The sequence below is a fragment of the Delphinapterus leucas genome, chromosome 10 (genome assembly GCF_059928025.1).
Source record: "Delphinapterus leucas isolate spDelLeu-1000000601 "Yukka" chromosome 10, BTC_Dleu_Yukka2, whole genome shotgun sequence".
NCBI classification, from domain to species: domain Eukaryota; kingdom Metazoa; phylum Chordata; class Mammalia; order Artiodactyla; family Monodontidae; genus Delphinapterus; species Delphinapterus leucas.
This window is the reverse complement of record NC_143138.1, coordinates 29,702,390-29,729,514: the sequence shown is the minus strand read 5'-3', so window position 1 is coordinate 29,729,514 and position 27,125 is coordinate 29,702,390. Positions and strand designations below refer to the sequence as shown.

The following is a 27,125-nucleotide window of genomic DNA, read 5'->3' as shown; positions in this document are numbered from 1 at the left end:
TATAGTAGGAAAAAATATTTAATGTTGTAAAGAGCGTGAACCTTGGGATCAGACAATCTGGGATTCAAATCCAGCCTTTGCCACATTTTAGCTCTGTTACCCTAGTCAAGTTCCTTAACCTCCCTAAGCCTCAGTTTCTTCAGATGAAAATTTGAATAATAATACATACTTCATAGAGTTTTCAGGAATAACTTGTATCTTATGTATATAAAAAGTCTGGTGCTTAATAAGTGCACAATAAATGTGCAATTGTTAATGTGACCTCATTCGTGAGCATATTTCTTATATAGCATGATAGCAATTATGAATGTCCTTCTTTTTGGTAAGACTCAGAGAGTTTAATGCCTGAGTAAAAGCCACACAGCTAGTAAGTAGTAAGATGGCATTTGACACCAGGTATGTCTGACTATATAAAACCCAGGCTTTTATTTTATATCATAGGTTTCCACATTCGGTTCATGGTTCAGCACCATTTTTCATCTGTGTATAGAAAAATGTGCAAAATAAAGGCAAGATAATAAATTTTCATAAAGCCCAAAGTATTCAGTTTTAAGAACTCTTATGAAATCTTCCTCCCTACTTTTTGGTCTAAAAATATCACTTCTTTTATGAGATGATGTGAGAATTGATTTTTTTTGATGTTATTTGGTAAAATTACAAAACCTGAAGGTCTCCCACAATACTAGTAAAATGAACTCAGAGGTCTGATAACCACTATTCCTGCCTATAGTTAATATGGGCACAGATGATGTAAAATATCAAGAAAGGAGTTTTAATCTGTTTAATAATCTGAGAAGAGGATGTCACAGATTATAAAGATCTCCATAAAAAAATGTTTAACTCAAAAGTTGGCCTTTTTTTCTAAAGAACTAATAAGTTTCTCTGGAAATTAGACTTACGTGGATTGCTTTAATTTCTAACAATTCTAGATAGTTAAGATGTTACTTTACTCTAAATCATAACAGCTACAGGCAAAGCTTATACAATTGCATTCCAAACACAGGAACGCATAGAGTTTTCACATTTATTATTATTTTCCTTTAGATTTCGTGGTGTGCATCATGCATTTGCAAAAATCTTAGCTGAAGGAGGAATACGTGGGCTTTGGGCAGGCTGGGTACCCAATATACAAAGAGCAGCGCTGGTGAATATGGGAGGTAATGGAAACTTCGTTGAATTCTGCGAAGTCCTAATCGCCTTCATCATTTTAATTATAAGCACTCCATCGGGGAAAATGAGAATATGTATTTTATTATTTTTAATAATATGTACTGGCAACAGTCTTCCCTTATGTTATAATGTCATAATTGAATATTTTCCCTAGAATATTTTCACTTTATTCTATGATGATGTATGAAAAGGATTTCCTAAAACTAGCAAATTGTGACGATAAGGAGATAATACCAAACCATTTCTAAGGGCTACGCTCCACACCATACCTTCCTCTCAGATTCAAACTGGTATATGTACCGTATGTGATGGTCATTAAATGCAGACTACAAATCTTGCCCCCCAGTAATCCTGCTCCTCTTGCTGTATAATCCATTCTGCACAGCTGGGCACCTCAGGCTGGAAATCTGAATGTTTCCTTAACTCATCCCCATCTCTCGCTTCCCATATTCAGTCATTAATTTCTCCTATCTTCTAAATATTTCTTAAATGCCCCCCCGCAGTATTATGCTAAGTGAAATAAGTCAGACAGAGATAGACAAATACCATGTGATCTCAATGTGGAATCTAAAAAACAAAACAAAACAAAATGAAAACAGACTCATAGATGCAGAGAACGAACAGGAGGTTGCCAGAGGAGAGGAGGGTAGGAGGCCAAAATAGGTGAAGGGGATTAAGGGGTACAAACCTCCAGTTATAAAATAAATATGCCACAGGGATGTAATACACAGTATAAGGAACTATTACAATAATATTGTAATAACTTTGTATGGGGACCGATGGTTACTAGACTTATTGTGGTGACCTTTTTATAATGTATGCACATGTCAGATCACTATGTAGTACACCTGGAATAACCGTAATATTATACATTAACTATATTTCAATAAAAAGAAAGTTTCCCCCCTCAATGTCTACTACCTTAGTATCCTTAAAATGACTGTTTTTACAGTAGTAACCATCAAAACACAACTAGACCACTGCCACAGCCATCTAACTGGCCTCTTCCCCTGCCCTCAAATTTGTACCCAGTATCCGTCGAGCTTTATCTAAAATACAGGTCTGAACATGTTATTGGTATCCTTAAAACCCTTCACTGGCTTCTTATCACTCAGAGAATAAAGTGGAAATTTCATAACATAACACAGCAGGCCTGTATAATCCAACCTGTGTATTCTGGGGTTGAGCAATTCATTGACTCTGGGGCAGAGAGGGAAGCAGAGTCAAGAGCTAAAATGTTCCACTGCCCGCACACACCAAACTCTTCCTCACCTCTGTACTCTCTGTCCTCATCCCTCTTCTTCTGTTGAGTTTTCTTCTGCAGATCGTTTCATACGTAGCTGAGGTGTCTCCTCCACCCATGTACTTTACCCAGACCTCCTGCAGCCGCCCCTCCCAGGTCATGGTGTGTTAGATGCCCCTTTATGTGTTTCCATAGTTCCCCGTGCTTATCTCTGTTACTGGTTTTACCTCATTTCATTGCTTTCTACTATGTGTCTATCTCCTCCTCTAGATTTTGAGCCCCCTGAAGGCAAGGACTATGTTTCATTTTTCTTCATTTCCCCAGTCCCTCGTACATAATCAACAAGCATTTAGTGAATGAATCAATGGATGAAAGACTCCTAAGACCAAAATTATATGATTCTAAGAAACTGATAAATAGCATTTTTGAGAGGTATAGTAACATATCACTCAAACATCAAAAGGAGTAAATCTATTTTATATACTGCTATTTCAGTCCTTTCATGTCTGCTGCATCATATTGGTGGATAGTTTGGTTTTCAGAAAACCTTTCAGATTGTCGTTCTCAATTCATTGCTTCAAAATCTACTGCAGCCCGGATTTCTCTTCCAAGTTCCAGCTTATCTTAAATATATCACTTTGAATGTGTCCAAACCAAGCTCATTTACTAAATCACTTCCTTCTCTGTTCTTCCCAATCTCAAAATATGATATCATCATCTTTTTAGTTGAACAACCCAGAAACCTGGGCCTGATTTTGATCTCTTTGCTTTCCCTTGCTCCTTACAGCCAACCAGTCTCCAAATCCAGCCAGTTCTGTCTTGCATACATATCTCAAGTTCATCCACTTCCCTTCATCCCTGGAGCCACTGCTTTGTCCAAGTAGTATTGATCTCCTCCTACTGGACCACTACAAATGTCTCCTAACTAGTCTCCCCACGTACACCCCACAGCCATTTTGTCCCACTATGCACCTGAAACTTTTCTAATCAGGATCACTGGGGCTTATCATCTTACTTTAAAACATTTAAATTAGTCCATTCTCATTTTCCCATCTCCATAAATGGCAGCTGTGTCCTTCAAATTGTTCAAACCCAAAACCTTGCCGTCATTTTTGCTTCCTTTCCTTCCCTCCATATTCAATCTGCTGGCCAATCCCTGTTGATCCTGTTGATTCTGTCTTCAAAACACCCGAACTCTGACCAGCACTCCAAAACGCCTTTATACAAGGCGCCATCATTTATTATCCAAGGCGCCATCATTTCTTATCCAAGGCACCATCATTTATTTTCCAAGCCGCCATCATTTCTTATCCAAGGTGCCATCATTTCTTATCCAAGCCGCCATCATTTCTTATCCAAGGTGCCATTTCTTATCCAAGGCGCCATCATTTCTTATCCAAGGCGCCATCATTTCTTATCCAAGCCACCATCATTTCTTATCCAAGGCACCATCATTTCTTATCCAAGCCGCCATCATTTCTTACCAGAAGAACCGCAACAGCCTCATATCTAATCTGCCTTGTCTCCCGATAGTTTACTCTTAATAGAGCAGCCAGAGTGATCTTGTAAATCGTGGCCCCGGTCAGTCACTCCTTTGCTCAAATCATCCCCTTCTCCAACTCTTGCTGCCTCTGCTCCTGTTAAACTAGTGTTCTTGCTGTTCTTCTAACATACAAAGCTGACTTTGCCTCAGGGCTATAACACACACTGTGGCTCTGCCCGGGACGCTTTGTCATAGATATCTACAAAGTGTACTTTCTCAAGCTTCCTTAAGGTATCTGCTCAAATATTATAGCGAGGTCTTCCCTGATCACCCTATTTAAATTCACATACACCAACCTTTCCCACCCTCACACGCTCACTGTCCCCCCTCCTTGCCTTGTCTTCAGAGCAGTCACTACCATCCGAAATGCCATGTGTTTACGTACTTGTTTATTGTCTCAGCCTCTAACAAAGAATGGGGATTTTGTTCATTTTGTCCACGGCTCTTTCCCCAGAGCCTAGAATAGCGCCTACCACACAGCAGGTGCTCAGATATCTGGTGAATGATAAAATGCATCTACCCATTCTTATCTCTTTCCAATTCCCTTCTCTGTACTTTGCTGTATGTAATCTTTACAAAACTCCGTATTGAGATCTATCCCTCCCCTGCTTAAAACCCTTCAACAGCTCTTCACTGTCATTAGGAAAAAAGTATACAAAACTTAATGTAGAATAATGACCAGGACCTTTTGTTTAAAGTGATGGAATCTCAACTCAACCTAACTTAGGCTAAAAAAAGGAATTCATCAGCTCCAACACTGAAAAGTGCAGGAGTTGAACTGACTTTAAGCAGAGCTGGATTCAGATGTTCAAATGATATAATTGGGTGTCTGTCTCTCTTCCTCTTTTCCTCCCCCTCCATCTGCTTTCCTCTGCTTGAGAACAAGAATGGGATCTTTCATCCTTCTACACATTCCTGCCCCATTCTTAGCACATTCTTGACACAAAAGACATTCATTGCTGAATGAATGATATTTAAGCTTTCTTTTTCTATGTATTGCCAGATTTAACCACTTACGATACAGTGAAACACTACTTGGTTTTGAATACGCCACTGGAGGACAATATCATGACTCATGGCTTATCAAGGTAAGACTGTTTTAGTTTGTCTCTTTCTGTTTTTTCCTATCTCACCCTTTCTCCCGTATTTGGCGTAAATTCTAACTTTTGTCTCTTTCGATTGAGAACCTACTGATATCACCCTTAAAGAAAGGCAATAGTACATTTATAAAGAGCAATTTTCTTAAAAGTTTGTTGCAGTTAAAATGGGGAAGGGAGGGGCAGAGTTGCAGAATGTTTCAGGTTAAACCTCCCCAGGTATTTGCATCTTGATGGGGCCATCCCAGGGTCAGATTCTGATAACTGATTCTCCAACTCAATTCAACGGGTATATCTGAGCATCTTTTAGGTTAAAGGCACTGTGCAAGGCCCTGCAGTGGATACAAAAGGTAAACCACACTCCTTCCCAGGGAGTGTACCAAGGGGAAAAACAAGACTAGTGTAAGAAGACTGTACAGTAAGTGCTAAAAGAAAGGAACTAGTTACTGTAGAGTTGGGGTGGGAGGTGCAGAGAGAAAAAATAACCGCTCAGAAGGGCCTACAAAGGAGACAGAATTAGGTAACTGTTTTGAAGGGCTGTGGCTTGTGACGGCCAGAGACACGATAAAGAAGAGCATCCTAGGAAAGAGAAACAGCTTAAATTCTTTGCAACACAAGTTCAAATTATCCATTAGAGTGAGTTAACTTTATAGATGTCGAGGGTCCTTATGATTCTATTTAGCGTCTGATCCTGTTTCCAACTTCTAGACCCCTTTATGCTATTTAGACAACCCCGAAAGTACGTGAGAAGTGCCAAATTAATGATATTTGGAGATATACAAATAGACATAGATATAAACGATTCCAAATTTCAGGTTCACCTTAATATTCCTAGAGTAGTTTTTCTTCATTCTTCCTCTTTTAAAATAAGTGTTATCTTTAGTGCCGCTAGGGCAATCTTTCCGTCTTTGCTCAGCTTTCTGTCACATTCTGAACTTTCCTCCAGGTGTGTTCACAAGCAACACCATATTTTCTGTAGCCAGTAGTCCAGCCACCTCTTTCACAGAGAAGACTGAGGATTTTAGGCCTCTGTCCTATAAACATCTGTAGGATATCTGTACCCACCCTTACATTCTTCCCTTCGCTATCTGCGTCCATGCTGTTCGCTCTGCTTGTGAGACTCTTCCCCAGTTCCTACCCAGTCAATCATTCTACCCATATCATCTTGAGAGATATTCTTGTCTTTCAAGAGGCTTGTCTGTTCAGTGTTATGATCTATTCTCGGAGCAGGATATTCAGTTCTAACAGTCCCACAGTGATGTTACCTCTTGTTTCTTTTTCATTGTCATTCTACCCAAATGGTCTTCAAAATGCCACACTTCTAACTTAAGATTCAAGAATTTCCCAGCAGGTGTAAATCTGCCTAACGGACCCGACTCCACCTAATAGATCTGTCTTTTCTGGAAAGACATAGGATTTCCCATCACTGTGTTCCAGCCCTAATCTGAAATAACTTCGTCTTACTGTTCTCTAAGTCAGGTTTTAAGAAAATGGGGTGGCTGGTACTTGGTTCAATCTTGAGCTCCACGCGCTGGATCAGGTTTTTAACTGGGTTGGTAGAAGTCTGTGGGTACATGAGGCAGCTTGAAAGTCGCTAACCACAAACTCACAGCTAAGTAGGTAAACTGCTGTGCGATCTGGAAGTTCTGCAGGCTGTGTCACAGGGTAAAATGAGCGATCATGGAGGTTTGAGGAGGATTGCAGCTGTGCAATCGAGAGATTTATACGAGCCATCAGCATCTGAGGGAGAGGAATCTGGTATGAAGAAGAAGAGTAAAAATGGCGCAAGCACTGAACCATGTGCTTAGAAATGGCTAAAATGGTAAATTGTATGTTATGTATATTTTACCACAATTAAAAACAATAGTGTAAGTAAAATGAAGTTCTGGGGCGAGGGAGGAGCAGCAGAAGACTGGCTAGGATTTTAGGGAGGTGGGGAGGCAGGTGGCAAAGTACGTTACTACAGGATGCAGCAGAAAGCTGGGGTGTTGAATTGATTCAGGCAATTATACAGAACAAAAAAGCCAGAAAAATTCCCTCTTCCCTCTTTGTAAATCACGAGGCTACTGAGAGGTAAAACTGTGCAAAAGGTTAGCTGACACTGTGTGATGATCACAGATGAGCATGATTATTTAGTCGATTCTGACAGTGCTGATGGACTGTTACAAACTAGCCTTGCAGATGGCCATCTGGTCTCCTAGAGAGAACGGAAGACTTACCCAATCACTCTTGGTCCATTACCACTTTAGCCATGTCCTGGGCCTCACTTTGGGGTGTTACTAGCAAGGAGTGATAAAGGTCAGTAGCAAAAAGCAGCAATGTTCATGCCAAGTAGCTTGATGAAACTGATGTTCCTTTTACTCCTCTCTCTTCTCACTTTGACCATCTTACCTGAGGCCTCCTTAATATACTGTTTGCTCTCTTTTAATATTTATTTTTTAAAGGAGCCTAGCCAGATCACACTACCTCCTCAAAACAATTCGATAAGAAGGGGATGAGGCAGACCACTGGCAGCTGCCCCTAAGGTCTCTGTGTGCCACATGGGGTGACAGTTGCCAAAGGGCGTTCTTGATGTAGTTATTATACAGGTAAAAATAAATCCTTTAATAGTAAATTAATTAGTTAATGACTACTAAGTAATGAGGGCTACCTACATTTTAAAAATAGAATTTATTAATAATATTAACACTCTGGTAGAAGTCGTTTCTACTCTTGGCACTTATGTGTGAAGCGGAGCTGGCACCCAGCCTCTCTGAAGCAAATGGACGAGGAAAAATGTAGTGTTTCCCTCCAATCTTTTGAGCCAAGAAGGGGAAATTGTGTACCTTTTTCTATCCTATTTCTTTGTTCTTCCTTACCTCTTGATTGATCTTGTATGCTGTTTCTAGTAGACGTAAGTTTTAGAGCGTAGGTGAATTTTGTGTTAGTTGAGACATTTCTATGTAAAAACGTGAAGGTATATTAAAATAAATGATATTAAACTTGGACTTGCAAAGTATCTGAACAAATAGGAAAGAATGTTAAAAGAGCAGCAGTCTACACCTCCTGGGATATATATGGTGAAACAGTAAGTTCTTTCCACATAGGCAATGCCTGTCATGTGGACAAAGGCCCAAGAAAAATTACGTGCACGGTCGGGTCATTTGCTGGAAGATGTAAATAGGTCATATGGGCTCCTTCTCTTGAATTCAAGAATTCCTAAAGTGAGTTTCTACTTTGAACAATCAATCCTGACCTGAAAGAGTCATAAAGAGCTTGGGGACTTCCTGCTGCAGCAGTTCAGAGTAATAGAGTGTGAAGATTCCTAATGCAGCTTCAGCCTCCCTGCCACAGAGCCTTCAGAAACTTCAAAGGCCTTGCTTGGCATGGAACTCAGTGATCCTTATCTCTGGGAGGTACTTGATGTTCCAGAAGGACATAAAAGTTTTCCACAGTTTTTCTTTCTAGCTTTCCACTAGCCCAGTCTGACCCCCCTGATCCCAGTCTGTGGACTTAGCTGCCACCTCCTGGGTCCTGGGCCTTCCATTTCCTGTGATTCAGGATATCCAGCCCCCTTCTCGTCATCTGTGTTTCTCCTGGAAAAGTTTACAGCAGTTAACGGGTTCTCGGGTTATGAGATGTCGATAATGTTCCTGTATTGCCTCGCTCATGCCCACATTCATAATGAACTGATGGTGGTCTCTGAACTGTTTAGTCACTCATTTACAGAATCTTGATTTACTCTGTAGTGGGTTGGCCACATCCATTTTGTCTGTCTTGAGTAACTGACCAGAAGCCTTTCTCAAGAGGGGGTAATTATGAACCAAATTATGTGATTCCCCCACTTACGATCCTTTCAATGACTTCCCTTCGCATCGAGAATAAATCAAACTCCTTGAATTAGCCTTCTCTGCCTGTTTCTTTAGTCTCTCATCTAGCTGGTGAGAAGGAAGCATCTATGTCGAGACCTGCCGTCACCCACGAGCCTTTCCATGACTGCCTGTCACCCAGTTACTCCCTATCACATGATCTCATTTTATTTTTTTCATAGCACTAACCACATCTGAAATTATTCATTTCTCCTCTGCCTCTCCCAAGTAAGTGCCTTGAGGACAGGATCTTATCTGTCCTGTTTACTGCCTACAAGAGTGCCTGCCTACAGCAGATGTTCAATGTATATTTGTTGACTGGAGATTCTTCTTTTTTTCTACCTCTTTAATGAATTAATTTATCATTGATTTTAAGCTAAAACAGCATTATTACGAAGAATATTATAGTACTAGATTTATTATTCCATTCTTTCTAAATATCAAATCCCCTTTCCTTAAAATTTAGAAACTGCTACATATTATCTTTCGATTTCATTTATTTGTATCTATAGTTTATGTTCTGGACTGGTAGCTTCTATTCTGGGAACACCCGCTGATGTCATCAAAAGCCGAATAATGAACCAACCGCGAGATAAACAAGGAAGGTAGACAGAAAGTCTTCAGTATCCATGGATCTGAATGTCTGTAATAATATTGTTCTTTAAAGACCCTTCCCTGTATTTATTCTTGATGGAAATGTATTTTTGTGTTTACATGTGTTCAACCAGGAAGTTGTTTTTACGCAGTTACCTGCTTTGTGTCTGATGGAAAAGTACTGTGCCTTTGGGGAAATAAGCTAATTTACCCATCGTATTATTTAGACACAAGGTGTTTATTATGACTTGGTTGTTTTCAAGGAGTTTTTGAAAATATACTCTGCTGAGAATTTCCAGAGCACTTCCTTCAGAAGCTTATGACTTAGAGGTAACATGGGTAATTTGACCTGATATAAAACAGTATGTTCTCTCTGGAAGAGATCAGGTGGAGTGAACTCTAAGTTATCAGACCAAGGATGGGGTGAATCAGGAAACTCAACCTTGAAAATACCTTTAAACCCAAAAGAGGTGCTCTCTATATACAGAACCACAAATATTATTTTTTCTAAGCTAGCAGAAAATAGTTAAGTAACTTTTCTTAGACCATTTAAACATTCTATTTATACATCTATTTACACATAAGAAATTTAACAAAATGGTCTTCTTTCCTTTTTAGGGGCCTTCTGTATAAATCATCAACTGACTGCTTGATTCAGGCTGTTCAAGGAGAAGGATTCATGAGTCTCTATAAAGGCTTTTTACCCTCTTGGCTGCGAATGGTAAAGTTAGGTTTTTCCTGCCTTTGTTTTTGTTTTCTTTATATTGATTCTTAAATCACTTTTCCTTTCTAAATATTTTCCTTTCCTCTTCTGGCTTTTGGCATGGTTCTGCCCCCAATCATGGTTCTTTCTTTCTTTTCTACATCTCTTTTCATTTTCTTTTACCTCCAAGTCCCTTGGTAGATTAAGGTAAAATAATTCAGTTACATCAGAAATGATAGGTTGATATTATGTTGTTAGAAAGCCAGTGGATAGATTGTTCTGAAATGTAAAGCCTTTTGCTATTTAGCCAAAATATTATACTTTGAGACAGGTGTACAGATTTCATTACTAGAGACCATTCCTATCAAAATGTTACTGTTTCAAACAAAATTAGTTACTTTGATGATAAATGTTGCATTACCCATTAATACTTATCACCACAAAGCTCTGCTTAGGAAGAAAACATTATATAATTTTTATTTGGTCTAGATGCTGTTTTTTATTGAAGTGAACTAAGATGTAGAATTAGATAGACTTATGGAAGTAACATAACAAATATAATAAAAACAAGGTACTCAAGTATTTGGTAAGTTTGAACATATTTGAAAGAATGGATGAGTTATGGGTTTAGAAATTCAAACAATCAATACTTTACACAACATGATATAATAATATTAACTGAGCACCTACTCCATGCAAAGCCCTGTACTCAATGCCTGGCTTTGGGATGAACCTGAGGGTCTCAGCCCCTGCTCCAGTGCTGGAGCTTCCAGTCTAGGTCAGGAGCTTCCAGTCTAGGTCAGGACAAACACTGAGTAAGAAACCAGCAGCAATGAGTGGAAGAGTCGGGGGCATGGGGTGGGGATCCCTGGTGCTATCAGAATAGATATAGCAAGTAAGGACAGCCTAGCCTGGGAGATTAAGAAAACCTCCTTGGAGAATGGACTTCTGAATTGAGATGTGAAGAATGAGTAGGACTTTGCCAGGTCAAAAGGGCAGAAAAGAACATTCTAGATGGAGGAACTAGATGGAGTGGACAAAGAATATGACATGTTCAAAGAACTGAAGAAAACCCAGCTGTCCAAGGCACGGAGACGTGGAGGAGAGCAGCACAGGGTGAGACCAGAGACAGGCAGGGGCCAGATCAGGAAGGGCCACAGGACCCATGAGAGTGAGGGGCATTGGCTTGATGACGTGTGCACTTTTAGCAAGACCATTCTGGCTGCCATGTGGGTTGAGGAAAGACCAGGAGTAGTGATAGATGACAGATAATGATAACTTGGACTGGAATATAGCAGTGGGGACAGAAGAAGATAGAATTTTAAAATATTTAGAAAGGAGCTAAAAAAGAACATGACTGGATGGGGAAATGGTTGGAGAAGGCAAGGAAAAGTCGGGCTTCATTCCCAGATTCCTGCCCTGAGCAAACAGTGCTATAATTTCCTAAAATGGGGACCATTTGCAGGGAAGAAGATTTTGTGGTAGGATAACAAGTTTAGTTTGGATATGGTAAGTTTGGGATACTCATAGGTCATCTAAGAAGAGACGTCTAGATGACTAGCTTAATATATTGGCCTGGATCTTAGAATCATGAGGATGGAGATTGAGATTTGAGCACTGTCTACACACAGATAATAACTGAAGCTTTGGGGATAAATGACATCACCAAGGGTAGTAGGTATCTATCTATTAACATGAAATTAATAGCCAAAGCCCTTGGCAATATCTGATACAAAAGCATACCTAAGTTGTGAAATACAATTTTGATTGTCTTGATTGTACCTTGAAGTTATCTCAAATCTGTGGCTATTTAATGGAAAGGAAGATACTGACTTGGCCTGCATGAACCAGGCACTATTACAAGTGCTGGTAACAGCAAGAAATAAGATGTTTATTTTTTTTTTTTTTTTGCGCTAGAGGAGCGTACAATGTGATGGGAGAAGATAGACACGTAAGTAGTTAAAATTACAGAAATTATGAAGCTAATATTACTAAATCACTTGGTATATGGCCAGTGCTATGCTAATCATGCTCTCAGATTAACTCACTGAATTCTCCCAACTATCTATTTAGTAGGTTACTATCATGTCTCTCTTCTATAGAGGAGGAAACAATAGTGCAAAGTGTCTGAATAACTTGACCGGTCTGGGTGGTTAGTAACTGTGGAGCCAGGGACTCAAACCCAGGCAGTCTGACTCCAGAGGACATAGTCTTACTAAAGAGGCTACCAGTGCTGTGAACAAAACAGGAGAACACAGGTAGTGGAGTAAAATGGCTTGAACTCTTTGGGAAGTCCCAGAAGGCTTCCCAGAGGTGATATTTGATCTGAGCTTTGAAGGATCAGTAGGTGTTTTCTTGATCAGTAGGTCAAGAAAAGCATGAGGGGGCCACATGAGCAGGGGCACCAAGTCATGTATGGTCCCGATATGTCTGGTGAACTGCAGAAAATTCCGTGTGGCTGGACAGTAGGTCCTCAGCGGGCAGGTGGTAGGAGGGAACGCTAGAGGAGCACTTAGGGACCAGGCTGAGAAAGATCTTGGGGGGGCAAGTTCAATAGTTTAGGTGAAGCTCTGCAGGTAGCAAGCATCTGTTTGAACGTGGAAGCCATGTGCTAAGATTTGCTTGGGGACAAGACTACTGTGGCAGCAATGTCAAGGCTACACTGAAAGCTAGAACACAAGAAAGGGCGTTTCGGCAGTGGTCTAGCCAGGAGATGATTGTAGAAATGGAGAGGAGATGGATTCCAGGAACATTTGTGCTTGACTCCACAAGACTTAGTAAATGATCAGATGGAGAAAGGGAGGGAGGGAGAGAAGGAAATGGGACTTTGATGTTTCTAGTGTGAGAGACTATGAGGACGGGTGAGACCACTGATGAAAAACAAAATCGGTCGGGAGAAGTGAGGGGCAGGGAGAATATCACGTACAAAGGAGCACTGAGACCAGCTGATCTGACCCATTCTCTTTATACATGAGACTCAGGAAGTATAAATGACCCCCAAAATGAGTGCTTAATATATGACAAGCTCTGTGCTAAGCTCTTTACACACATTAATTATTTTTTTAAGTCTTACAAGAACCTAGTAGAATAGGTGGGGTTATCCTCCTTTTTCAGATTAGAAAAACATGGCTCAGAGTATATAAGAAACTCGCTCAAGTTCATGTAGCTAGTATATGGCTGAGCTGGGAATTAACTGCAAGTTTGTTCAACTCTAACTAAACCCATGCTCCTAACTAAGACAGTATACTGAATTTCTCAAGATCCTACAGCTCATTATAGAAGTTTTAAAAGAAAAGAGACAGGTCATGGTGATGGAGAAATGTTACCAGAGACAGGCTGGATTACCACCAAAGATGACCAGGGTGGCACTGCCTTGTTGATCTATCACAGTGCAGAACCCTGAGCTTAGAAGCCTAACTCCTGAGCACTTCCGAGTAAACTGGCCTTGCACATACAGATACCCTTCAGCCCAACTCGTTGAAACCGATGACTGGACCACAACATTGGCTCAGCCACACTGAGAAATACACTTGGCCAGTGATCCAGATGCTGAAGTCCTCTGGACAGCTAACTTCAAGCTATATGGGAGCCAAGTTATAATCAGAAGGTTGCTTGCTGAACACAGAACAATAACAGGAAGAGCTTATTTGTGAACTTAATATTGAAAAAGATACACCCAAGAGCACTTATGTGTTGCGCCCCACAGTAATAGGAATGGAGAAAAACTTTTTTTTTCCAGCAGTTACGACAACATGGGTTCACATACACTTGGATTATTTTCGGTGGTACAACTATGCCAGTGAGGAAAAAACAAGTAAAAGCATGTACTGGCCACACGCGCGTCTACGAAGAGTCTCAGTATATCCCGTTTATATACTATGCGTGCTACTTGGCTATATGATCTTCCCCTAACTCCTCTTCAAAACCCAGCTAAACCCAATCCCAGTTCCTTCCACTAGTTAGAGAAAATATGACCTCGCTTTGCTCAATCCCTGATGAATATTTATTTCATTTGCATATAGTTTGGGTGCTATGAAGAAGTCTGACTACCAGAGCAAGTAGGAATGATTGCCTAGTCCATTCTTAACTAAGACCTCTGCTTCTAGATCCAATTGCAGTCATATGCTTGGCTCACTTCATTTTTATTGTCACAAGACTGTGGTTTCGTCACAACTTCTTTATTTTGTCTGTGTCTTCATACATTTCACTAAGATGTCTTCTCCTAAATCCACTATTATATTCTCAGTCTACCAGTATAACTTGCACAATATTTCCAAACACGAATGATATAAATATTGCTTTACAAACTTTCTAACCAAATACATTTTACATTCTAATTGCTTAAGCTTATTTCTCTACTCTAATGTGATCAGAGTTCCTCTCTGATCAATATTACCCATAACCTATCAACCAAACCAGATGAGAACTGGATCCGAGACACACTTTCTCTGATGGCTACTTCCAGTGTTTCCTCTGTGATTTTCCCTCTGTGTCTTTAGCGTTTTTATCTTCTGTTATTGAATAATCCTCATTCCCTTATAATTCCTTTTGGCACAGTTACACCTTCATAGTCCGTTCTTTCTGAGTTAAAAGCCCTTTTCTCCATTTAATGTGAAATTTTTATATTCATTAGGTGATACACCAGGTGTTGGTTTTATGACCTAACTCTCAAAGGATAATCTTTCATCTTCACTTTCAAGTTCTTAAGTGCCTCCTTGTCATGCTCCATATGTAAACTACATGTAGAGGCAAGGAGCCCAGCCTAGAATTCAGGCACGCTGAGCCCTAGCCTTTTATCCAGTAACAGTCAGTAAGAGGAACCCTGGAATGGAAGCCAGAAGCCCATGGTCTAGCTCCACAACGTGCTAACGGGCATCTGATTGCTAAGTCTTAGTGTCCTCATCTGTAAAATAGGGATATCAGTACCTTTCCTTTCCATTGTAAATGGTTCAGAGAAATCTGTGAGAAGTAAGACATGAAAATGCTTTGTAAATTATAAGGTGCTCTACAAAGGTGAAATACCAAAATACTTGTTTTCAGCCTAAGTGGATTCAAAATGAGTTCATCATTCAAAGACGTGTATGCATATGTGTAGAAGATTTATAATTGCTTTGAAATATGCACTAACTTCTTTGATTAATCTTTCAGACCCCTTGGTCACTGGTGTTCTGGCTTACTTATGAAAAAATCAGAGAGATGAGTGGAGTCAGTCCATTTTAAGCCCTTAAAGATGCAGCCCTTAAAGATACAGTGTTCATTATCATTGAAATGCGGGCATCTGCAACATACACCCCCTATTATTTCTACCTCTTTAGGAAGACACCTTACTCCACAGAGACTGTGATTTATAGGGGGCAGCATTTTATTTTTATCTGGAAACCCAAGTTCTCTTTGACTCCTCTTTTTGTTCAAAAGCAATCTGATTGGATCACACAAGTCCTCCCAATGAGACCCAGCCCAGTGTTTTCTAAGGAAGAGTCAAATCCCGACCACTTACCTTGAGCAAGAAGATTCGACCTTCGAGATGCTATTCTATGCTGAAGAGCTTGCTTAGAGGAGGAAATGCCAGAAGGGAGACAGCATCTTAGACCTGAAGCAGACAATAATAATGTGGAAAAATGCATACGTACATAATGACCACGGAACATATTTAACCTGTCGTGTCAGTATTTACGACTGAAATTTGATAATTCACTTTTCTGTTGCCGTTAAATTGTGCATACCTTAAATTAAAGGGAGGTGAATGAATAAACATTTTGAGATTTCCCTAGTGTTGAAGGAAGTTGATGTACCTTTTCTTGCCAGGAGGATGAAGAAAAATCAAGTTGAGATGATGTTTGGATCTCGAGGGAAGAAGCCGTTTTCCGTCAGTGCCCTGTCGTTAGTTGATCTGTGTTCATTGGTTAGCTCTCCAGCACACAGGCTAAGGACTTCCTGACAGCCACCGACCGCATCTTGATGAAAACAGAAAAGAGTCTTTGCTTTGTGACATATCCCATTCCAGCTTGAATTTGTCACTAGCTCTCAAGAATCTCAATGTATGAAAAACGCAGTTTATTTGATTAAAGCTCGAGTGGACAGGTCCTTTTAATAAAGAAACGTCTGTTATCATCAGCCTCTCAGTGGCACGTTAACAGCAAAGCTAAGATGAAGTCAGTCGACATAAATCCTTTCTTAATCTCCCCTTCCCTAACGCTTAGGGTCCTAGAGAGAGAGAACTCAGAAATCACACTAAAGCTGTCTCTAGCCTGAATCTTATTCAATTTGACAAAGCCTCCTGCCTAAAAAGTGATAAGTATAAACTGCTTATGGTGTACAGTTTTGTCTCCAATCACTAAATCACATCCCTTTTCTTAGAAAGGTGAGAGATTTCTTCAGATTCACCTCTATACCACCTGTTCCCCGCAACCTCAGACAGTGTGCACTTCTGGATGGATGGCTACAGTTATGGGTAGAGGCTGTAACTGTCAAAATAGGAAAACCCCAAAAGCTCAGACCCAAGAAAGACCGTGGAGCTGACCAAACAGGATTTATCATGGGCATGAATGATGTGGAACAGAAAAAAGTTTACAAGTACCCTGTGGTTGCACTGATGTATAATCACTGCCATTTAAGAGGGGAAGTATGCTTTAAAATATATTTTAATGTGATGTACTAATATGCAGTGGTTTATTGTTTTTGTAGAATTTACAGAATGTGAAGTTTAATCTCAAAAGCTTTCGGTGGTCTGCTTTCCCATTGCATTTGTCAGTCTGTATGAATTGACTTGTTAAACATATTTAAAATAATATTATGTACTTAGGTTCTCAAGTGTTCTGTATTAGAACCACTTCAGGAAACTTTGTTTTTTGTGTGTATTTTATACATTTTTAACTCAAGTAAATATTGGATCAAAATAATTATATGCAAACTGGACCATGAAAACATTTATTTAGCTTTATTCTTTGAGGGGCTTGAGGTAAAAACATTGCTTACATAGTGAGACTATTCCTTGGTGTCTGGATTCAACACGAATAATTGGTTTTTTTTAACTGGAAATGACTCCTTAGGATGGTCTGGTTTAATTCTTCCATTGTCTGAGTTAGGAAACTGAGGCCTAGAGAAGTAGAGTTGTTCATGCTCATAACTTACTTAGTAGCAGAGCCAGGATAAAGATACAGATCTCTTAATTATTATTACAACTGACAGTTATTGTACACTGATTAGGTACCAAGTAAATGCCTTGTGTTATCTTCACAACATCCCAGCCCAGTGTTATTGAATCTTCCAGAAACAGATTTTTTCTTTATGGCATTTCTTGTCTTAGACATTTTAAATGAATTTGAATTGCCTTTAGCATACATTTTAGAATGGAGTCACCATACTTTGGCTAAAACATAGAGACCCTCCAGAATCTGACCAAATCCTGTAGATCCAACACATATATCCTATCACAGTTATACTTTTCCAGTGAAATCATTTTCATTAATGTATCTTGGAACTTTGCTTTATTTTACCAACTTGAAATCATCTTGTTCCTCTCCAAAATAACCCACAGTAAGTAAAAAGAAATAAAATTTCAGTAATTTTGTGTCCATACTGAAAGACAGCCATTTCAGCCTCACTTCCTTATAATACAACTGTTGGTGGTATTTATCTTCAGCTCAGTATTGATAATACTTAACCTCTGAGCTTCCTTTGCTTAGCTTCCCCATTTTTTCTCTTCACAAATGATTTTTTTTTCTCACTGAAAAATATACATGTTCTTATTTTTAATTATATACAGTCCTTTGTTTTTATATGTATAAGTGAATTAGCATATCTATCTAAATAAGGAGATAACATTTCTTAAATTCACTTTTAGTGAAGAATAATGTGTCTTTATCAAGTGCTCCAAATCCTATTTAATTATAAGCCACTAGAGGTAGGACTATGTCTTGTTTTTATATAAATCTCTACTCTCATTAATAGCATTTCTTTGCTATTAGGTACTCAACAAAAGTTACATATGATGTGAATCAATTAATTTTGGCTTCATTATTTTAAGATCTGTACCTATCATAAGACTAGTCTGAAATTTCTTTCACTTTGCCAAGAAAAAAAGGAAGGAAACAAATTCAGGGAGGTTTTAAGTGTAAAAAAAAATTACTTTTCTGTCATCTTCAAATTTTTAAGTATAACCATTTATGTCCAATTGAAATAGTTATACATGTCCTTTTCTGTTAATGAAAACAGATTCCCTCAGGACCTCCATTGGAAAAATGTTTAATACTTGGTGGTTAAAAACATTGAAGGTGAAAATATTTGATTCTCTTCTCCCCAATTAAATCAGACCTCTTTAAAAATGATTACCAAACAAATATATATTATTATTGAATGCCAGGTAATGTGGAGGAAAGGCTGAACATGGATTCTCAAGACCTTTATCCTATTTTGGGTTCTCCTCCTGATAAAGTAGTATAACTATGATCAAGTCCCTTCACTTCTCTTCTCTTGATGTCCATTTCTTTATAAGATGAAGTGACTGAACTCTAGAATCGTAACTTGCATGTACTTGAAGAGAGCCATTATATGAATGTCATGTGAAAAAAATGTAGGATTGAAAAAAATTATTGGGATTTGTTGTTTCCTGGATTTAATGAATTTCTTGTGTTTTAGGATGAGGAAAGTTTTATTCAGGCCTTACAGCAGAATACAAACTTTTTATGTGGCTGGAAATCCTTCCTTCACCTAGTAGCAGAGTTCTCTTCCTTCAGGCAACCCTGGACACGTCACCCTGCCTTTCACCTTCAATTACTCCTTCACACACACAAGAAAAATTAAAATCTTTGACACTATATACAAGACCCTCTCAACCTGGCTTCAACCCATTTTTCTAAGCTTTGCATATTGCTCGGTACCTGCACCTTGCAAATTCATCGCCCCACTTATTTCTCTGGAGATGCTCTTTACGTGGCTGCTTCCCAGGCAGTGTTCATTGTGTGCTCTCCGCCGAGCTCTCCTCCCGTCACTACCACCATTCATCTTCACCTTCACTGGGGAAGTCCTACTTTAACATCTAGAATGATCTCTGAAGACTTGAACATCTCCAACACCTCCCTGCTCCCATTGCTTCTTCTGTGGATGTCTGTCTGTCTGCATGGATGTGTGTCTTCCTCCCTATACAAATGAACTCTCGCAAGCAAGGGTCATGCAATACATCTCTGTTTCTCTTTGAATCTTCACACAGAAGTCAATTAGAAGGTATTTGTTAAATTCAGAGATTTTTAGGGGTGGAAAGAAAAAGAAACATTTATGTACCCGTGATTAAGCCATATGTTGTTTTCCTCTTACCTTCAGAATAATTGTGTCAGGTCAGTAACACTCAATTTCAAGGGATTCTTTACCATGTGCAGTGCTTAACTGCATTTTCAAAGGACCTGTGTCTTTAAACATATGTAATTATTAGAATTTTAAATAAGTATTCATCAGTTTAATAGCTATTCTACAAAAATCTAGAATTTGATAGTTTTAAATAATACAAAATACTTGGTTAGCCAATTAACAGTTAATAAATATGTGATGAGTTTATATTATTCATTTTAGAGTGTATATGAAAATTATATCACTACTTGTATGTACATTTTACCCACTCGAGTGTTTTAGTATTTATGAATCCTGAGGAATACGTGATTATTTTTCTCTCCCCATACTTTACCCCCAACAGGCTGCTGTGATTGTCAACAGCAGCAGGATCCACTTTGAAGGTTTGATAAAAGCAGGTGAAGATGCTTAAAGATGTCTGTTTGCTGAAAATAACTGGTAACAAACAGGAATATATGTGAGTAAATATAGTGCATCATTCTGATTTTTAAAATAAATGTTTTAAAATGCCTAATGAGTTGTCAAGGGTTTTGTTTTGTCCTAGTGTGGTTTTGTCCTGGTGTGTTTTTGAGTTAACATGATAATAACAAATTTTAGAGATGGTTTTTAAATCTTAATCTTTACTTTTCAGAATTGAAATAGAAAGTACCTTAATTTAGAATGTCAGACTTGAAATACTTACATTAGCAAAAAGAACACCTATACCTTGTCGCTATAAATTTTATTTTATGGGTACTCCCTATTAATCCAGTTCTCCTTATTAATCCAGTTCTGCTCTGACTAAAAAGGATGGGTAACTAATAGTTACAGTGATGGACATGCTCACTGGCTACAGGTAAAAGACGAAAATAAAATTGAAATTAGTTAAACGTTGGAAAATTAGTCCCTTCTTTTCTGACATCATATTCTACTTTGATTACCATGATACCACTCCCTCCTGTCACTTATATTTTTGTTTCTCCTTATCAGTCTCTATTGGCTGTTTCTTTGCTACCAAGTCCTTAAATTTTGGTTCTTCAAGGTTCTGTTCTTGGCTGTCTTCTCAAAGTTCACTCTTTCTCTGGGAGGAGCCACACATTTCTGTGACTTTAGCTACTACACTTGGGCTGGTAATTCCCAAACACATAATAGGCAGTCAGTAGATGGTAGATGTTACCATCATCTGTGTTTCTGGTCCTTACTGACTTATCCAGCTTTACTCATGCTTTCTCAATTGCCAACTTTATCTCTCCACCAGGATGGCCCACAGTCCTGTGAGCGCAAAATTCACAATATTAAATCAGTAGTTTTTGTTCCAATCCTTTCTCACCGCCCTTTACAATGTACTCTTCTTCCAGGAGTCTCTCTTGTGCTACACACCTCGTACTGCAGCCAGGAAACGTCAGGACATCCTTGACTTCTCATTTGTTTACTTACAGTCCAAAATACTTAAACCCATTTATAAAAAAGAAAACTACAGACCAATATCTCTTAGGAACATAGATGCAAAAAAAATCAATGAGCACCACTTTACACCCATTAGGATGGCTATTATTAAAAACACAAAAAACACCAAGTGTTGGTGAAGATGTGGGGAAATTGGAACCCTTGTGCATTGCTGGTGAAAAAATAAAATGACGCAACTGCTGTACAAGACGGTATGTGGTTTCCTCAAAAAATTAAACATAGAATTATCATATGATCCAACAGTTCCATGTCTAGATATAACACAAAAAATTGAGAGCAGGGACTTGAACAGATATTTGTACACCAATGTTCATAGCAGCATTTTCACATAAACAAAAGGTGGAAACAATCTACATGTCCACTGACAGATGAATGTATGAATGGATAAATAAAATGTGGTATATACATACAATGGGATATTATTCATCCTTAAAATAGGAAGGAAGGGCTTTCCTAGTGGCGCAGTGGTTGAGAGTCCACCTGCCGATGCAGGGACACGGGTTCGTGCCCGGGTCAGGGAAGATCCCACATGCCGCGGAGAGGCTGGGCCCGTGAGCCATGGCCGCTGAGCCTGCGCGTCTGGAGCCTGTGCTCTGCAATGGGAGAGGCCACAACAGTGAGAGGCCCGCGTACCGCAAAAAAAAAAAAAAACAAAAGGAAGGAAATTCTGAGACACGCTATGACATGGATAAATCTTGAAAACTTTGTGCTGAGTGAAATAAGCCAGACACAAATTAGCATGTATTATATGATTCTACTTATATGAGATACCTAGAATAATCAAATTCATAGAAACAGCAGAATCGACATTGTGAAAATGACTATACTACCCAAAGCAATCTACAGATTCAACGCAATCCCTATCAAACTACCAATGGCATTTTTTACAGAACTGGAACAAAAAATCTTAAAATTTGTGTGGAGACACAAAAGACCTCGAATAGCCAAAGCAGTCTTGACGGAAAAAAACGGAGCTGGAGGAATCAGACTCCCTGACTTCAGACGATACTACAAAGCTACAGTAATCAAACAATATGGTACTGGCACAAAAACAGAAATGTAGATCAATGTAGCAGGATAGAAAGCTCAGAGATAAACCCACACACCTATGGTCAACTAATCTATGACAAAGGAGGCAAGGATATACAATGGAGAAAGGACAGTCTCTTCAGTAAGTGGTGCTGGGAAAACTGGACAGCTACATGTAAAAGAATGAAATTAGAATACTCCCTAACACCATACACAAAAACACACTCAAAATGGATTAGAGACCTAAATGTAAGACCAGACACTATAAAACTCTTAGAGGAAAACAGGAAGAACACTCTTTGACATAAATCACAGCAAGGTCTCTTTTGATCCACCTCCTAGAGTCATGGAAATAAAAACAAAAATGAACAAGTGGGACCTAATGAAACTTAAAAGCTTTTGCGTAGCAAAGGAAACTATAAACAAGACGAAAAGACAACCCTCAAAACGGGAGAAAATATTTGCACATGAATCAACGGACAAAGGATTAATCTCCAAAATATATAAACAGCTCATGCAGCTCAATATTAAAAAAACAAACAACCCAATCCAAAAAAGACCTTAATAGACATTTCTCCAAAGAAGACATACAGATGGCCAAGAGGCACATGAAAAGCTGCTCAACATCACTAATTATTAGAGAACTGCAAATCAAAACTACAGTGAGGTATCACCTCACAGCAGTTAGAATGGGCAGCATCAGAAAATCTACAAACAACAAACGCTGGAGAGGGTGTGGAGAAAAGGGAACCCTCTTGCACTGTTGGTGGGAATGTAAACTGATACAGCCACTATGGAGAACAGTATGGATATTTCTTAAAACACTAAAAATAGAATTACCATATGACCCAGCAATCCCACTACTGGGCATATACCCAGAGAAAAGCATAATTCAAAAAGACACATGCACCCCAATGTTCATTGCAGCACTATTTACAATAGCCAGGTCATGGACGCAACCTAAATGCCCATCAACAGATGAATGGATAAAGATGTGGTACATATATACAATGGAATATTACTCAGCCATAAAAAGGAATGGAATTGGGTCATTTGTAGAGACGTGGATGAATCTAGAGACTGTCGTACAGAGTGAAGTATGTCCGAAAGAGAAAAACAAATATCGTATATTAACGCATATATGTGGAACCTAGAAAAATGGTACAGATGAACCGGTTTGCAGGGCAGAAACTGAGACACAGATGCAGAGAACAAACGTATGGACACCAAGTGGGGAGAGCGGTGGTGGGGGAGTGTGACTAACCGGGAGATTGGGATTGACATGTATACACTGATATGTATAAGATGGATAACTAATTTAAAAAAAAGAAAATTACAGGCCATACACTGAGAGAAAATATACACAGAACACATATCTGATAATAAAACATGTATCTGGAATATACAAGAACTGTTACAACTCAAAAATAAGGTGACAGTACCTTTAAGAATGGGCAAAGGAGTTAATCAGATACTTTACCAAGGAGGACAGATGATGGCAGAGACACACATGAAGAATATTCAACAACATTAAAAATTACAAATTAAAACCACAATAAGATACCACTACAGACAACAAGAATGGCTAAAATGAAAAAGCCTGACAATATCCAGTGCTGTTGAGGATGCAGAATAGCTTATATGTTGTTGGTGGGAATGTAGAATGATGGTATTTTGGAAAATAATTTGACAGTTTCTTGTTAACATACGTTTACTATATGACCCAGCAATCCTACTCCTAGTATTTACCCAAGAGAAATGAAAACTTACGTCAACACAAAAACATGTACATGAATGTTTACACAGTTATATGGATAATCACCCCAAATTGGAAATAACCTGAAAGTCCATTATCTAGCAAATAAATGTATGTCTATACAGTGAAAAACTATGCAATCATAAAAATAAACTATTGATACAGACAACATGGATGAATTTAAAGGCATTATGCTAAATGATGGAGGTAGACACAAGAGGCTACAAACTCTATGGTTCCATTTATATGAATTTGGGAAAAGGCAAAATGATAGGGACAGTTGTTACCAGGGACAGACGTTGCCAGGGACTGTGGTTGCCAGGAACTGAGCCCATGATGGAGGGAGGGGGTAATCTGCAAAGAAGCATTAGGAAACTATTTGGATAATACAAATGTTTTATATTTTATCTGTGATGGTATACCTTTACAACTTTATATATTTGTACATTTGTGGTGATGTGCATTTATATTATATACAAATGCACACTGTATACTGTATACAAATATGTAATTGTGTACATTTGTCAAAACATCAAACTACACAATTTAAAAAATGAGTTTTACTCTATGTAAATTATGCCTCAGTAAACCTAATTTTTAAAAAATCTAATTTAAGATTTTTTAACCTTTAACTTAGAACTAAGAAAGTATTTAAAATTTTTATTTTATTTAACTACTAATAACTCTAGTTTGTTATATGCCTGCTGTGATGGGACCTTTATCTATATTGTGTCATTTAATCTTCAGAATAAAGTTAGGTATAATTCCATTTTTATAGATGAGAAAACTAACTTAGAAAAGTACATTGTCCATGTCATCCTGCGATGAGAACCAGGGACTTTTTATGGGGTTTTTTGCATCTCAAGTATTTATTCAATGCACACATGTTAACTGTACTTAAATCATGCTTCAGAACTTTCCTATAAGGTCTGTGTCTTAAACCCATTTTCAGATGTGGAAAGAAGAGGACAGATAAATAACTTTCCTTGGTTTGCTCCTCCTACTCTAATTGACCCCGTATAATAGCACAGTCTTGAATTATTTGTGTGGTTGTGTATATTCTAATAGAACTTTAGCTATGGACACTGAAATCTGAATTTCATAGAATTTTTTTAAAACTTCATTTTGAAATCATTTTAGATTCACATAAAGTTGCAAAAAATGTCCAGGGAAGTCCCATGCACCTTTCACCCAGTACTCCCCAATGATAACATCTTCCAATCTTGAGTAACTGTAGTATACAATCAAAACCAGCAAAATGACATTGGTATAACCCACAGATTCAGATTTTACCAGTTTTACAAGTGTGTGTGGGTGTCTGGTTCTATGCAATTTTATTATCTTCTTAAATTCATATAAACAACCACCATATTCAAGACACAGAACAGTGCCCTCTTGCTATCCCTTTATAGCCACTCATCCCCTCTCCCCTCATCCCTAACTCCTGGCAACCACTAATTTGTCCTCTATCACTACTTTTGTTAATTCAAGAATAGTATATAAATTGATTCATACAGTATGTGATCTTTGGGGATATTTTTTTCTCACTCATCATAATTCCCTTGAGAACCTTCCAAGTTGATCCATGTGTCAAGAGTTCATTACTCTTCCTTGTTATTGTTGAGTCATATCTCATAGCATGGATGTACTATGGTTTGTTTAACCATTTACCCAGTGCACATCCGGGTTGTTTCCAGGTTGGTGTTATTAGGAATATAGCTGCTATAAACATTTATGTAGAGGTTTTTGCATGGACATAGTTTTCATTTTTCTGGGATAAATGCCCAGGAGTGCAATTGCTAGGTCATATGGCAAGTACATATTTAGTTTTTAAAAAGTGGCCTACCATTTTACATTCCCACCAGCAATCAGAATGATCCAGTTTCTCCACATTCTGGTCGGTGTTGATATTTATCACTGTTGCTTTAGTTTAGTCATTATCCTAGGTTGTCATGATATATGCTTGTGGCTTTAATGTTTTTCCCTAATGGCTAATGATGTTGAACATCTCTTCATATTGCTCTTGCCTTCTGTATATCCTCTTCAGTGAAATGTCTCTTCATATCTTTTGCCCATTTTCAATTTTGTTTTACTGTTAAGTTTTGAGAGTACTTTATATACTGCAGATACAAGTCCTTTGTCAAACATGTGGTTTGCAAGTATTTTTTCCCTGTCTTTCCTTTTAGCTTGTCCTTTCATTCTCTTAACAGGGTATTTCTCACTTAAATAATTTTAAAAAATTATTTATTGAACAGTAATTTTCTAAGTAAGCATCTTTAAACCGGGCTAATTAGTGGTTAGAAACTACAGAGTCTAAAGTGTACGTGTTTCTGCTTAGAGTTCTCCATATACAGATATGATAGCACAGAATAAATGATTCATATGTTTTGCCCAATTTCTCTGCATTTTTTCCATAAAAAAATGCTGAAATAACTCACAATATAGTGTCCAAATATCTCTCAGAAACATTCTATCCCTCACCTTATCCTTTTCTCTTTTAACCCTTAAATATTTGTAAAAGGATCGGATTACTCCCTCTCACTTTTTCTGAGGCCAAGGCCCTCAAAGCCTAAGAGGAGGGAAGTTTTGTGCTTTCATGTTAGGAAATCATCATTAATTTATTAAGCTTCACTGAGGTTGTAAATAAAAGTCATATATAACAGTTGATACCACTTCTTCAGACTACTGGTGTCTTATTAAGGAATTTCTTTTTAATTAAAAAAAATTTTTTTCGCCGCACCACATGGCTTGTGGGATGTTAGTTCCCCAGCCAGGGATCAAACCTGGGCCCTTGGCAGTGAAAGTGTGGAGTCCTAACCACTGGACCGCCAGGGAATTCCCTAATTAAAAAAAAAAGAAGATGGAAGTTTTTTTATTTTTTATGGAACTCAAGATATTTTGCTTAATAACGTATGGGAAATATAGAGCAGGAGTTTAATCTTCACAGTGCCAGGGTCCGATTTTTTAAAGATCCCTGTCCAGCAGCAGAGCAAGACAGAGCAAAGTAAAGCTACCTATCCCAGTTGCAGCAGAGGCAGGACACTGGAAATATCTGGGAGGATGTGAGGAATGGCTCCAATCAGCCCATCAGCTACATGATACACCTTGACATTGAGGATTAGAGGCTCTGAGTTACAGAAAAAGGGTGGGGAGCAAGTTAAACAGGAAACAGAAGTCATTTGCTTAGATTGTTGTCTACAACGCTGTGGTCTCTGTAAGAGCTGGGTTATACAGCTTGAACTGAAATAGAAGATTAGTTGAAATCACGATTCCATGTTGGATCAAACAATCCCAAATGACAGACCATTTTATAATGAACACCTTTCTTCCATCATCAAGGATATAGTGCCAGAT

The 27,125-nt window shown here is 38.5% G+C and overlaps 1 protein-coding gene across 1 annotated transcript in view; it reads left to right on the top strand.

Moving 5' to 3' along the window:
• The window catches only part of SLC25A27 (solute carrier family 25 member 27), a 29,881-nt gene extending 9,827 nt beyond the window's left edge, over positions 1–20,054 (top strand). Inside the window, exons 5-9 of the mRNA XM_022582057.3 lie at positions 1,045–1,157; positions 4,960–5,044; positions 9,414–9,506; positions 10,114–10,216; positions 15,347–20,054. Of these exons, the coding sequence (XP_022437765.1) occupies positions 1,045–1,157; positions 4,960–5,044; positions 9,414–9,506; positions 10,114–10,216; positions 15,347–15,418 (466 nt within the window). The 3' untranslated portion in view covers positions 15,419–20,054. The remainder of the gene's footprint in view (positions 1–1,044; positions 1,158–4,959; positions 5,045–9,413; positions 9,507–10,113; positions 10,217–15,346) is intronic.
• Positions 20,055–27,125: the final 7,071 nt, after the last annotated feature.